We start from the raw sequence: 13,589 nt of genomic DNA, 5'->3' as shown, positions 1-13,589 counted from the left end.
TTTAGCTTCTTGTTTATTATTTACCTCACAAATTAAAATACATAAAATTGGTCACTTGGGTTCTTTATTGGCCAGGTTGCAAGGTTATTAAGTGAATTAAATATTATTGTGCTCACCCATCAAAAGTCGTAAAATGAGATTTAGTTTTCAGCAGACTATTTATTACCCCAGAGCTAATATCTAAACAGTCTAAATTGAAAATGATTTTCCACAATTGGCCAATTAATATGTTTACTGTTGCCTTTAATTTTTTGTAAAGGAAAAGTGAGGCAAAGATAATTCGATCATTGCTGGCCAGGTTGACCCCGCGTTACCTTTGCTGCTGCTCTGGCCTCACTCGCCTCCTGGGCTCACACCCCCCATCCTCCAACCACAGGGGACTTCCAAATTGTCAGCCTGTCTAACCTCAGCTGCCCAGCAGAGGGAGCACGCTTCTAGATTCCTGTCTCACTGCCTTTAAATACCCTAGTCTCTCCTCTAAGCAGAGAGGGAGTAGTTTCCCTGGCAAAGAAACATTCTTTGGTACCATAATCCACCCCACCCTCTCCCAGGTGCCTCTTTTTGATGCTGGCTTATTTATTTATTTATTTATTTATTTATATTTTGCGGTACGCGGGCTTCTCACTGTTGTGGCCCTCTCCCGTTGCGGAGCACACGCTCCGGACGCGCAGGCTCAGCGGTCATGGCTCGCGGGGATCCACCCGGACCGGGGCACGAACCCACGTCCCTTGCATCGGCAGGTGGACTCGCAACCACTGCGCCACCAGGGAAGCCCTATTTATTTGTTTTATTTATTTATTTATTTTATTTACTTATTTATTTAATGTAGGGGGTGAACTGGGAGCCATGGAAAGGACATGAATTCTCCATTCCTTTTGTGGAGTTGAAGATCCGCCCTCATGGCTACAGCGGGGAGCATGTCCTGGGCAGAAAGAAGCAAACACTGGGAGAAAATTCGAGAACATTCTGACGGCCCATTCATGCACTTATTGCACAAGAGGAGACCAGCCCGGGGTTGGGGCCTGTGTAAGCATGGGGTGGGGTGGGTACTAATGACTGGCTAATGGAAGTCTGAGGGGTGCTCATAGCCCTTGGCTTCTGAGATGGCTCGATAACCTGCAGGACAAAGCATGTCACCAAGCTTCCAACCATACAGCTCACTTGCTTGTCACCTGCATTTTGCCCATCTGTACTGTGGGCCTGAAAATCAACACAAAAATAGCTGCACAATGTGTATGGGCGAGACAGCACTGGAACTGCAAGGTTGTCTGCTCTATCTTCAGTAACAAACATACGGGATTAGGGCAAAAAAAAAGGGGTGGGGGATAAAGAACCACCTAGTACTTCTTCAATTGGAAATCTCTGGAAATTGGTATATATATATTCAGGGCTCTGCTAATACAAATCTTCTGTCTAAAAAGAAACACCAAAGGGGGGTTTGACGACAAGGGGCTGAGGTAGCCTGAAACTTACCTTCCATTACCACTGGAAAATTGGTAAAATCTTTTTTGAGGAAAAAGACATAAATCTTCCCCTTTTAAAAATAATTGCTGATGTTATGAGGAAGAATAAAGGGAACCAAAAGGGACCAAGAGGGACTTGAATTTTGCTGTGTTCCGACCAGTATCCTGCGTGCTGGAAACCCCAGCTTCCATGTCACTGTTACTTTTAAGTGCCCCCTTTCCAGCCACCTGCATTATCACTCTTGTAGATCTGCGTATGTTGTGAATAAATTCTCACTTATTTCAATTTTAAATAATTTGACTCTCTTGGTAATTGGTTCCTCCCAAAGACCCTTTTCTGTGACCCCCTTTCGTACTGTCAAGTCCTCAGCCTCCCTCCTCTCTCCCTCCTGCCCCTGCCCTCCCCCTACCCCACCCCGCCCTGTCGGACCCCTGGGTTTCCTGAAAGTGCTCAGCACCAAAGGCTTATTGTTTGAGTGGACACTTGGCAAGGTCAGATCCTTCTGGCTTAATTTCCTATCACTTTGGGAGGTTTTTCTGTGGCAAAGTCAGTGACCATTGAAGAAACTTAATTTCCTATTCGAGAAAAAAAAAATAAACCACTTGATTAAAAAACATTTGCCTTGTGTTGTTTTCCCCACATAAGTACACTTGAATTCTAAATTTAACCTAAGTGCAAGCAAAGGTACCATCTGTGCATTATAATGGAGTTTGGTTGGCCATGGCCTCTGACTGGTGTGATGGCCAATAATGGTATTTGGAACCAGGAAGTGGGTGAGTGGGGAGGAAGACAAGTGCCCTAAAAGCTGCGGTCCTCCTCGAGGGTGCTGGAGTCGTTTATTGCCTCGGGTTCTCCAGGTTTTAACCTCTGTCCGAATGCCAAGCCATACTTCCGAAACAGTGTTTGTCAACCTTTAAAATTTTCAGCATCCCCTCGGCTCCCTATACACACGCACTGAGCAATGCCCTGGTAACTTCTCAGTCTGATAAAGTGTGGTCTGGATGAAGTACAGTGTCAGCGTTGGGGCTAGTGGTTTAAAAACGTGCTTGCACCTCTCTCATCTATTCAAGGAGAATTTAAGTGTCTGCCTGCTTATCAGGCAGTGTTCTGGGCACTGGGGAGCCAGCGGTGAGCTCACAGAGGTAAGTAAGCCAGACATGGTCCTTGCGCTACTGGATTATGTGTGCTGTCATTCATCCACTCATTAACTCATTCATTCAACAAATACTGATGAAGCCCTATTCTGTGCTGGGTTCTACTCTGTGCCCTGCTGCTATAGAAGTGAACCAAACACAAGATTCCTGCCCTTGTTCTTAGATTCTACTTGTGGAGACTGACAATAAAAAACAGATACACGTACAATTCCCAGAAGGGATGAGTGCCATGGAAGAAAATTATAGTAGGATTAAGAGACGGAGGGGAAGATTGGTGGCAGAAGTGGGGGACTCCACGGGCCTCTCTGAGGAGTAGATATTGGCAGAGACTGGCCAGATGTCTTTAGTTTGATCCAGCTTCCTCAGGGCTGGAGGCTGAGCTAATTTCCTTGTCCGTTTCAAAGCTCCCTTTGCACAGCTTCTCAGTTCCGAGGCCTCTGGTCTCCTGTTTGCACACGAAGTTCTCACCTTGGTGGCTCCGTAGCCCTGTGCTCATCCCAGTGGGTGCAGCCTTTTTAGAAAAGAAAAGCCTCCTTTGCAAAGTGGATCAAACCCTGGAATGATTCAGAGCGGGGGTGGGGTCGGGTGCATCGTGGGTGGTGCTTCCCAAATTTAACTGCACTTGTCACATGTGCCTGGTGGGGCAGGATTGCTGGGCCGCAGCCCTTCTGACTCAGCAGCTCTGGACCAGGGCTGCTGTTGGATGGGTGACCGCTCTCTGAGTAGCTCTGGCGGCGCAGGGGGCACCCTCTGATGGCCTGTTTGCTCAGGAGGCGTCTGTGATGGTGGCAGCAGCACAGCCCCATCTGTGTTCACCAACCCTGGTGATTTCCCACCGCTGGCCAAGAAGAGGGCTTGTGGGAAACTGGAGCTGTTTCTTGCATTCTTTTGCCTGTAGGGTCCTTGCTGCCCTGAAGGGACAGGACAGAGAAAACCTCAGTTGACCCTTCAAGGATTCCACTGGGGCAAAGAAGAAAGTGCGGGAGGTGGGAAGTTCATTTTCAAAGGATGTTTGTCTGACTGAGGAGAACCTTCCAGACCTAAATCTCTGTGCCTAACCTCATTTTAACATGACCAGCTCTGGCAACTCCTGCTCTGGTAGCTGAGTATAGGCCCCAGAATAGATTTCTGGATAGACCTGCTTTTTCAAGGGTCAGACACATTTCTTAGAGCCAGGTTATGAGCCATCAGGGTTTTGAAGCTTAAGGGACAATTCCTACCGGTCAGGACAAACCAAAGAAAACAAAAGCTGTCATAGAAGGGACAGATGGCCCAGCCAGGCACTAGGGTAAAAGCGAGGACACAAGTGTCACAAGCAGTGGATAAAGTCTCCGAGCCATGGCCTGTTGCATGCAAGATACTAGCAAAGCCTCGATGAGCAGAACACAGCCCCTGTTCGCAGTGTGGTGGGGATGGCCACGGGGACAGACCACGACGGCGGGCACTGCGACGGGGAGAATGCTGTGAACAGAGCGGGGTGCCCTAGAAAGCATTGTGGACGTGGCGTCAGCATTGTGTCCAGAAGGGGGACTCTGAGTTGCCAGGGGAGAAACGAGAGGCCTGGGGGAGGCAGGGCACCTTGGGAGGAGGACACTTGATGGCAAGGATGAAAAAGGGTGGCGTGTGGTGTGTTTGAGGGAGGAAGACGGTTTCTAGGTGGGGTGAGGAGGGGCTGGTGGGGAGCCTTGCTGGAGAGATGGGCAGGGACTGGTCTCGGCCATGTAAGCACTGTGGTCTCAGGTTGCACTGTTTAGCACAATCAGCTGGAGCTGTTACCAGACTGATCCTACTTCACCTCCAGAGACATTGCTTCAGTGGGTCTCAGCTGAGTCCTGTGCCTCTGAGTTTTTTTTGTTTTTTTTTTTTGCGGTACGCGGGCCTCTCACTGCCGCGGCCTCTCCCGTTGCGGAGCACAGGCTCCGGACGCGCAGGCTCAGCCATGGCTCACGGGCCCAGCCGCTCCGCGGCATGTGGGACCTTCCCGGACCGAGGCACGAACCCGTGTCCCCTGCATCGGCAGGCGGACTCTCGACCACTGCACCACCAGGGAAGCCCTGCCTCTGAGTTTTTTAAGGCTCCAGGGGCTTCTAACATGCAACTGGGGCTGAGAACCATGGCTGAGATGAAAAAGGGGGGCAGTGGAGAACACTCAGGGGTGTTTAAACCTTGGAGTGACACTTGTAGTGAGGCTTGTATTTTGGAAACATCAGTCTGGTGACAGCATAGAGAATAGGGGGAGGCGTGGAGGGCTATTTTAGGGAAAGAGTGGAGATTCACAGACAAGTTAAGGGTTATTGCAATAGGCAATAGGTACTGACTTCCTTGGCCTGTGGCAGAAATTGTGGGAAAGGGAAGAAGAGCATAGATTAAATAATATTTCAGAGGAAGGATTAACAGGATTTGAGGGGGGTGGGTGGTAAAGGGAGGGGAGGGATCCTTTCGTGCAGAGTTTAGGGCTGGTTGTTCTTGACAGTAGCTTCCTCTGGGAAGAGGGTCCCAACTTTTATGTTTGTCACATGATGTCAAGAGTTCTACTTTTGGGAGTTCCCTGGTGGTCCCATGTTTAGGCCTCTGCACTTTCACTGCTGAGGGCTTGGGTTCAATCCCTGGTCGATCCCGCCCACACAAGCCCTGCGGCCAAAAAAAAAAAAAAAAGGAATTCTACCTTTTTTTTTTTTGCTGTATGCGGGCCTCTCACTGTTGTGGCCTCTCCCGTTGCGGAGCACAGGCTCTGGACGTGCAGGCTCAGCGGCCATGGTTCACAGGCCCAGCCACTCCACGACATGTGGGATCTTCCCGGACCGGGGCACGAACCCGTGTCCCCTGCATTGGCAGGTGGACTCTCAACCACTGCACCACCAGGGAAGCCCAGGAATTCTACTTTTTAACTTGGAATTCTCAGGATTCAAGGATCCTTAAAGCTAGGAAATGCTGAAGGGAGAAAGAAAAAACAATGACCCAAGGAACTGTGATCAAAGGGATGACATGAAAGAAAAGGACCAGGTATGGTGTGTGAAGAGAGACAGGCCGTGGACAGAGTGCAGTGTCAATGCGGGTACAGCATGGCAGTGGAAAAACAATTATAAATAATGAAATGCACTCGGCGAAACGTAGTCATTTACTGGAGGAAGTCTTCCGCTAAAAGAATTTCCAAGTCGTTCCCTTAAGCCTTTCCCCAGGGCGGTGGAGAGGATGGGGAAAGTGTTTTCTGTCAATGAAAAGCGCGGATCAATCAATAACGTTCGAGGGCAGCCTCCCCGCGCAGCGGGGCGCGCTGTACGCGGCCGGGCCAGCAGATGGCAGTGTGGTCCTACCGGGAGCCTCTAGCCTCAGCGCCACTTTCCTCTCCTCCAGAAAGGGAAGTTCTGGGGGTCTTCACGTTCCTTCCTTCCTGGGTAGAATGACCTGGAGAGTCAGCCTCTGGGGTACGACTCAGCGTCCAGCCAGTGCTTGGTGGTTGCGCAGGCAGTGCTGCTGCACAAAACAGGTAACTGGGAAACACTTGGAAGAGACTGCCTCGTGAGACGGGTACTCTGTCCCCCGACCTGGCCCACTGGGCTGGTGGTCCGGCAAGGGGATGGGGGGGCACCCCTGGAAGGGGTTTTAGGCAGTTCCTAAAGTGCAAGTGAATCCACTTCCAAAGTCCTTCTGTTGGTTGGATGTTGCTACGGGGGAAATGGGTTGAGTTCTGCCGCCAATGGTATATAAAGAAGTTAGGTTCTCAGGCTGGCCCAGAAAAGCCTGTTCATTCTATAATGCAGATAAATTGCAGTGCACTTATAATGACAGAAATAGAAAACAAAGGTATTGTAGTATTGCAATGTAAGTAAAAGAGCGGTGGAGTGAAACCAGTTCTTTATTTTGGCAGGTGAAGAAAATTAGGTTTGATTAGAGAAGGATAGGAAGCAGATAAAGCTGTCTCTGTGTTCTGGGCTGGTCTCAGCCTATCAATACCCAATGTTTTGGTTGGACTGGCCCTTGAGTTCTTATTATAATTGTAAGATACCCTTCAGCAATAGCCGTCAGGAACCTTTGAAACATAAAGGTTTATTACTTGCAAGACCTGGAAATTACACGGCACACAGGAGGCCACATTGTGAGGTTGTGTGTGGGAGGGAGAGAGAGAGAAAATGAGCTTGAGAGAGAGCACGCCTAGGGTTCTCCTTTGATTGGAGTCTGCAGTGGGGGCCTAGGATTTCGAGGGCTCGCTCTTCACTGGTGAATTTAAAACATAGGAGTGGGAATTTCAAGTGCAGGAAAAGAAGAAAAAAAATCAAGAGGCCCAAATGGTTGGTTATTGAAATCAACCGGAATCTCTAGAACAAAGGAGCCGCAGTGTGGGAGGTGGCCTGGGTCCTTGTCCAGCTGTGTGGCTGGCAGTGTGTTTATCCTGCATAGTGGTCTTTGAAGTGGGTGCCTCTTTGAAATGGATGCCTCTGCAATCAAAGCTTAAATCAGGCCCTTGGATTACAAAAAAGAAAAAACAGAACTGTCAGGGCTCATGCTACACGGTGGAACATCTGAAGGAGACAGTTGGGTGTCTGAAGGCTTGTGGGCAGAGCCCGTTACGGGATTCTATAAGTTTCTGACCCAAAGGAGGTGCTTCTGCAAGTTAACAGTCTCTGAGGAGGCGAGACCAGCAGAATGGCCTGGATCATGATGCCCTGTGTGCACAAGGGGCACTAGGACAGGAGTCTGAAGACTTTGGTCTTCAGGTTTCCAGGTTTGCGTGAGTTGCTTACCTTTCTGTGCCTCACTTTCTTCCTTTATAAAATGGGGATGATGTTAGTCCCTGATTGATTCACTGCGTCAGTTGCTGCAAGAGTCAAATGAGGTATTGAAAGTGCCCATAACTATGAGGTTGAAGCACTCTGGAATGGTAAGACAGAGGCCTTGCACCTTTAGTCTCCATAACTTCACTCAGAGCTTTTCCTTGATAGAGGTGTATCCCTAGCTACCTCTAAGGTATATTTGCTATGAATAACCACCAATAGGATTATTATGGCTCACAGAAGAAAGAGAAAGCGCAGAGTGAGAAAGAAAGGTTTGTAAAGGTAAAGGAAAATCTCTACATTTCGAAAGGGGTTTCCTTGGGGATGAGATGAATTGAGGTGTTAGCAGTAAAAGACGAACAGATGAAGCATGGGGGTACACAGACCCTCCACGGCAGCATTTCCCAGACGGTGTTCCTTGGAACCCTTGCTCCTCCAGAGGTGCTAAAAGAAGAGTTTACGTGGTCAAATAAGCTTGGGAAAGCTGAGTTCAGTGGAGTTACACCATTTCCTTATTCCAGTACCCATTAGAACCTTTAGTGTGATACCTGCATTGCACATTCCAAGGAGCAGTGGGAAAGTCATGGTATGCGGTGCATTACAAACTTATTTGACGATAGAATGCTTTTGGTTTCTGAATATCTAGATAATACCAATATTTGTCAAGGTATGGTTCAGAGACCACTGTCATTTACCTAGAGTTCTTGTTAGAAGAGCAGCTTGTCTGGTCTCGTCCAAGATGTAATAAATCCAGCAGAAGGGCAGAGAGGGACTGGGTCTCTGCACTTGTAAGAAACACCCAGTGATTCTCTTTCTTTTTTCCCCCTAATCAAGGCATTTATTTAGCATATAGTATGCACCAGGCTCCACGCTAGGAACTGGAGATACAGTGCTGAATAAGACAGTTAGAATTCTGGCCTCATAATGGCTAATTCTAATGCGGGTGAGAATGGGCTAGAGTGCTGGGAACACAGGAACATGGTTGCCATACAGTTTGATCTTGTTGTGATGGGAAAACTTGTGTACTTAGGGAAGCGTTCCTAGGCAGCGATGTAAAATCTGGAATACTTCACCAGAAATATGTTTTAACAGCAACTAAGACTTAGGGTTATGAAAATCCCTTATCTAGCAAATGAGCGTGGCATCGTTGACCCTGACAGGTTTGTGACTATCACGTAAAACCCAGTGAGTCTTCAGCACATTGAGTTTGAGGACCTGTGCCGTAGCTGGATTGATGTTCTAAGGAAAACACCGTTTTAAGGTGAAAAAGATGTTGACTCAGACTCTCCTGATCTGGCCACCAGGAGGCACTGTCACCCTAGGGTGGCTTGAGGTGAGGCGGGATAGCTCCTTAAGAAGTTCACCTGTCACATACTGTAAATTGGGAGCCCTTAATTCAAAGAGTATTAATAATACTGTGGACAGTGCAGTGTGTGGTGAAATTAAGGAACGTATTACATCAGTGGGAATAGAAGATGTACATTATTTTCAGTCCCTATCTCATTTGGCCTGTCTGTACCATCTGACTCTACAGACTCTGGCTTTCTTCTTGAAAGTTTCTTCTCCTTTGACTTCGAGGACACAACTCTCTCATGATCTTCCTTCTGTCCTTAATAATAATGAGCATTTACTGAGCACTTATAGTAAGCCAGGCCCTGTGCTGAATGCTTGTATGCATTATCTCATTTAATCCTCTCATCCCTGTGAGATAGGTGCTGTCATTAATTCTACACAGAGATTAAGTCCTGGGCCTAAATTACACAACAGTGGGAGTTGGAGTTAGCCTCAGAGTCTGGACAGCTCCAGTCCTAGCTTCCCACACTTACAGTGGTCCTCACCAGGCTGCACTTTCAGGTTGTATGCAGATGAAAACGGTGCCCTCCTTTCCCAGTTGCCTCCTCTGCAGCTCTCTTCTGGGGGACAGCTTCTGAGTGACGCCCCCCGTCTCCCCACAGCCTGCCCTGACTCCAGCTTTGAAACTTCCCTCTTTGTAAGCAGTGACCATACCGTACTATAATGGTCTCTTTGCTTGTCTGTTCCCACGGCCAGGCTGTGAGCCCCTCCAGATGACTTTATATTGCTGCCACCTGATGTGCTTGGCACATACTAGAATCAAAAATGTTAAAGGGGGGACTTTCCTGGTGGCACAGTGGTTAAGAATCCGCCTGCCAATGCAGGGGACATGGGTTCGATCCCTGGTCCGGGAAGATCCCACATGCAGCAGAGCAACTAAGCCCGTGTGCCACAACTACTGAGCCTGTGCTCTAGAGCCCACGAGCCACAACAGCTGAGCCCACGAGCCCAACTACTGAGCCCATGAGCCACAACTACTGAAGCCCGTGTGCCTAGAGCCCGTGCTCTGCAACAAGAGAATCCACCGCAGTGAGAAGCCACGCACCACAACGAAGAGAAGCCCCCACTCTCTGCAACTAGAGAAAGCCCACGCGCAGCAGTGAAGACCCAACGCAGCCAAAAATAAATAAATAAATTTATTAAAAAAATGTTAATGGAATAAATAGCCTCAAGAGGGAGTTAGATAGATACCTGCATGCATGGCTGTTCCTGAATGAAGTATCACAGGTATTTGAAAACGTCCCTTTGAACCTATGGCAGAGACTGCAAGCTGTGTTAAAGGGACTCTTCAATCTTGTAATCCTGTGACTTTGAATCTGGGAATAATACTAAGGGCAAAGGGCAAGAGGTCAGTGCAGAGGGTTCTGGTGAGTTGAGAATGCTCATAGCATTGTCCAAATTTACATTCACACCCCCAGGGTCAGGGCTGAGCCTGGGCAGGTGGAGCTGATGGCACTGAGCTCTGGCATCCGCTCAGGTGTGCAGCAGCTGCCTCTCCCCCAGGTGCTGTCTGGGCAACGTTCCTTCCTCCAGGGTGGAAAGTTTTAGAAGTCCTGGAGGAAGGATCAGAGAGCTGAGTGAAGGGTCTCTGTCCTCAGTTGCTCATGGGATGTGTGGTGATGGGGAAGGGAGCCCAGGGATCAAGTACAGCAACAGGAATAATCAGCCTGCCTCGGGAGAGATGAGGCTCGGGGCTGCCTAGGTGCTTGAAGTGCAGTAAACATGGTGCTTTGCCAGCGTGTTTGACCCCTCCCCCCACAAGCTTCTCGGCCCATGTTCTCCAGGATGCTAGCCACCAACCGTGTGTGGTTGTTGAGCAAGTGAAATGTGGCTGGTGTAACTCAGCTACTGGACCTTTAACTTTATTTAATTTTAATTAATTTAAATAGCCATATATGGCTAATGGTACCATATTGGACAGGGTAGGAAGATTTCCATCATTCCTAATTCTATTGGACCGCACTGCTCTAGATAGTTTCTGCTTTAATGACAGCTTAGCATCATCAAGGGAGGAATCAGGAGCATCTAACTCATTACATTTCTTAACCAATGCAAAGCGATGGCCGACCTGAAAAAGATACATTTATACACTCGTACACGTGTGTGTCTGTCTGTCTCTATTTCTATATCGTCCACCTACTCTCCTCTATTTATCTGTCTGTCTCCCTTGCAGCTACTATAGAAGCATTTGGTCTCTCTCCTTTCCAGCACCATGTTTAACTCAGAAGTCTGTTTTTACTTAGTCTTTGCTATTTTCCCCTTTTTCCTTTAAGAGGACATTGATTGACCTCATTGATGGGAACGTTCTCTAAGTGTTGCCAAGGAACATCAGTGTGTTTTTCTGCACCTGGCACCTCTGAGGCTGCCTAGTCTTCGAGGTGTCTGCTCTGCAGGTAGCAGTGCGAGAGTTCATCCCTGGTCCTTGGACCTCTGACTCTGCCGGGGAAGGCAGTGCCTGGGGATGGCTGGGCGTTTGGTGTCCCAGAGGAAGTCATTGCATCCATCATTCTGAGTGATGTCTGGGAGACGGTAATCTCCGATGTCAAGAAAATAACTATCTGATTCCATAAGTAAGGAGGCCAGGCACAGCTTTTCATTTTCAAAGTATTTTATTTAAATAAGTTCTTCTCTTGGTGTGTTTGAATTTTCCAGAAAAAAAAAATACTGACAAATACTATACAACTTGGACCATTTGTATTCTTCCTGAAGAGGTAACTGCCCTTTTTTCTGCATCTTCCCCTCCCCCCAAGAAACCCAAAGTGAATCCATTAAGCAGTGGGAGAAAGACCTCTTCTGACCATTCAGAAGTCCTGGGCCTGGGGGCTCCTCCCCCAGCCTGGGCTGGTTTAGGAAGCCTCTTCTTTACCATCCTTTTTGCCCTCCGTTAGCTTAACCTCCCCAAGATGGGCCAAGCAGGCTCCAGTCCTGAGGCACCCCTGGCTGCCAGTGGCAGTTCTGGGACAGAGGCTGGGAAGAAGGAGTAAAGATGTAGAGGGGTAGAGGAATGGAGCTGGGGTGGTGCCTAGAGAGGAGGGGAATAAGAGAAGAAAACAGGGGAGAGAAAGATGAGAATGAAGTGGGAAGAAATGGTAGTGGACTCCAATTATTGCTTTGAGCTCCTTTCATGCGCCCACGAATTCAATAAAAATTTGCGGGCGTATCACACTCCGGGACTATTCTCGGTACTCCAGTGAAGGTTTTCGGGGAGGTTGGGTGGGAAAAAGATAAGCCTCTTTCAGGGTTTGGGTCTCCAAACCTGGGTACAGAAGCAACTGAGAAGTGTGTTTCTGGGTGTTTCATACCTGGACGTAGAGCAGGTCCATTCTGTGAGGAGACAGTGGGGCACTGCCCCTGGAGACAGAGGCCTTGTCATGGCAATGTCGACCGACTGCTCTCTTACTATTCAATTCAAACTAGCAGCCGGTTGTCAAGGCAACCATGGCACTTGTGCGGTCCCTGATCCCGGAGATCCTCTCTCCTAGATTATATCTGACACCAGTCTCGGCCATCAGCCTCCACGTCTCCCCCAAGTCATCCGTTTTAGGGGGGCTGAGAGTTGGAGACTGAAAGAGCAACTCACCCTGCTGGGCAGCGGGGTATGTGGGGAGTCACGTGCATGTTGTGTGGGGAGAAGACAAGTCATCCTGGGATGTGAGAGGGACAGCCAGATGCTCTACGACAAGTCTCCACATGACAAGGGGACAGAGCATCAGAGGGTGCTCCTTTCTCTGGTCAAAGAGGTTTATGCATAAGGAGCCTGAGTGCCCAGGGTATTTAAGGCCACTTAGGGTGAGAGGGTGAACATGACTGTTTTTAAAATACAAGCAGGCCTGAATTATGCTTCACAGGGTCATCTGTCAGAAGACCTTGGTGCAGCGGTTGCTACCAGACACCTCCCCTCCATAGGACTAGACCTGGACTTTACCTGGAGGGCAGTTGAGTACCAGCTAGCCCAAGGGAACAAATAGAATACATTTTTCCATGAACACAGTCTTTCAGAATTTAGCTTTTGCTTCTATAAATATCATAGTTGAGCTACACTGTTAACTAAATTGCAATTTCACCACCATTTAGAAGAGCTTCCGTGGGAAAATATTTCAAGAGAGCTACCCAGCAGATTTGCAAATGAACTTTTAGAGCCCAGCCTGCTCCCAAGTTGGAAATTATCCATCTTTGTGATATGGTCACAATACAATCAAAATACCAACCAGTTCACCCTATGAGTGGATTAATTCGGCCCCCCCAACCTCAGCCCGGTGGGAAGACACTCTCCTCAACTCACTGCGGACCTAGCTTACATGTCCTCATGGCTCTCAGGGCAGACTTGTCAACCCGACCCTTGGTCCTGCATGCACCCTCCTCCTGCGGAATTCAATACCCAGCTTCCATGTGTTGCAGCAATTAGTGGGCTCACTTAGAAGGGAAGGTCACTTGGGGGAATCGGGGAGGGGTTACAAGTTTACCCTTAACATCATCCCGTATCCGACAGCATCCACAGACAGTTGTGAGTACCGACTGTGTGGAAGGCACTTGCCTGAGCTTCAAAATAAATATTGATCAACCTCTGTATAGCTTCGTCCTACTTTCATTTAAACTCTGTAACTTCTGCATCCCATCTGCAACATACCATGCATCCATGACAACCTTATGAAATTGTTTCCAGTGTGCCTTCTGTGAGACTGTACCTGTGATTGTCCTAATCCCTTCCCTGCTGAAAACCTTTGGTTTCATAGGGGATCCCTAGCTCAGGGGTAGCATCCCCTTCCCATCTGTGAAACATACATGGCACAGGTATACAACGGTAGTCCACTGAAGTGGATGGCGTACACCCGGTCTCCATGGCCTC

General features: G+C 48.5%; 1 protein-coding gene across 1 annotated transcript in view; it reads left to right on the top strand.

The window, feature by feature from the left end:
- TNN (tenascin N) overlaps positions 1–970 on the top strand; it is a 52,225-nt gene extending 51,255 nt beyond the window's left edge. The window contains exon 18 of the mRNA XM_030875413.2: positions 830–970. Within this exon, the coding sequence (XP_030731273.1) occupies positions 830–970 (141 nt within the window). The remainder of the gene's footprint in view (positions 1–829) is intronic.
- The last annotated feature ends 12,619 nt before the right edge of the window (positions 971–13,589 follow it).

The sequence above is a fragment of the Globicephala melas genome, chromosome 1, assembly GCF_963455315.2.
Source record: "Globicephala melas chromosome 1, mGloMel1.2, whole genome shotgun sequence".
In the NCBI taxonomy this organism is placed as follows: domain Eukaryota; kingdom Metazoa; phylum Chordata; class Mammalia; order Artiodactyla; family Delphinidae; genus Globicephala; species Globicephala melas.
Note: the sequence above shows the minus strand (reverse complement) of the source record. Positions and strands in the feature narration are given on the sequence as shown.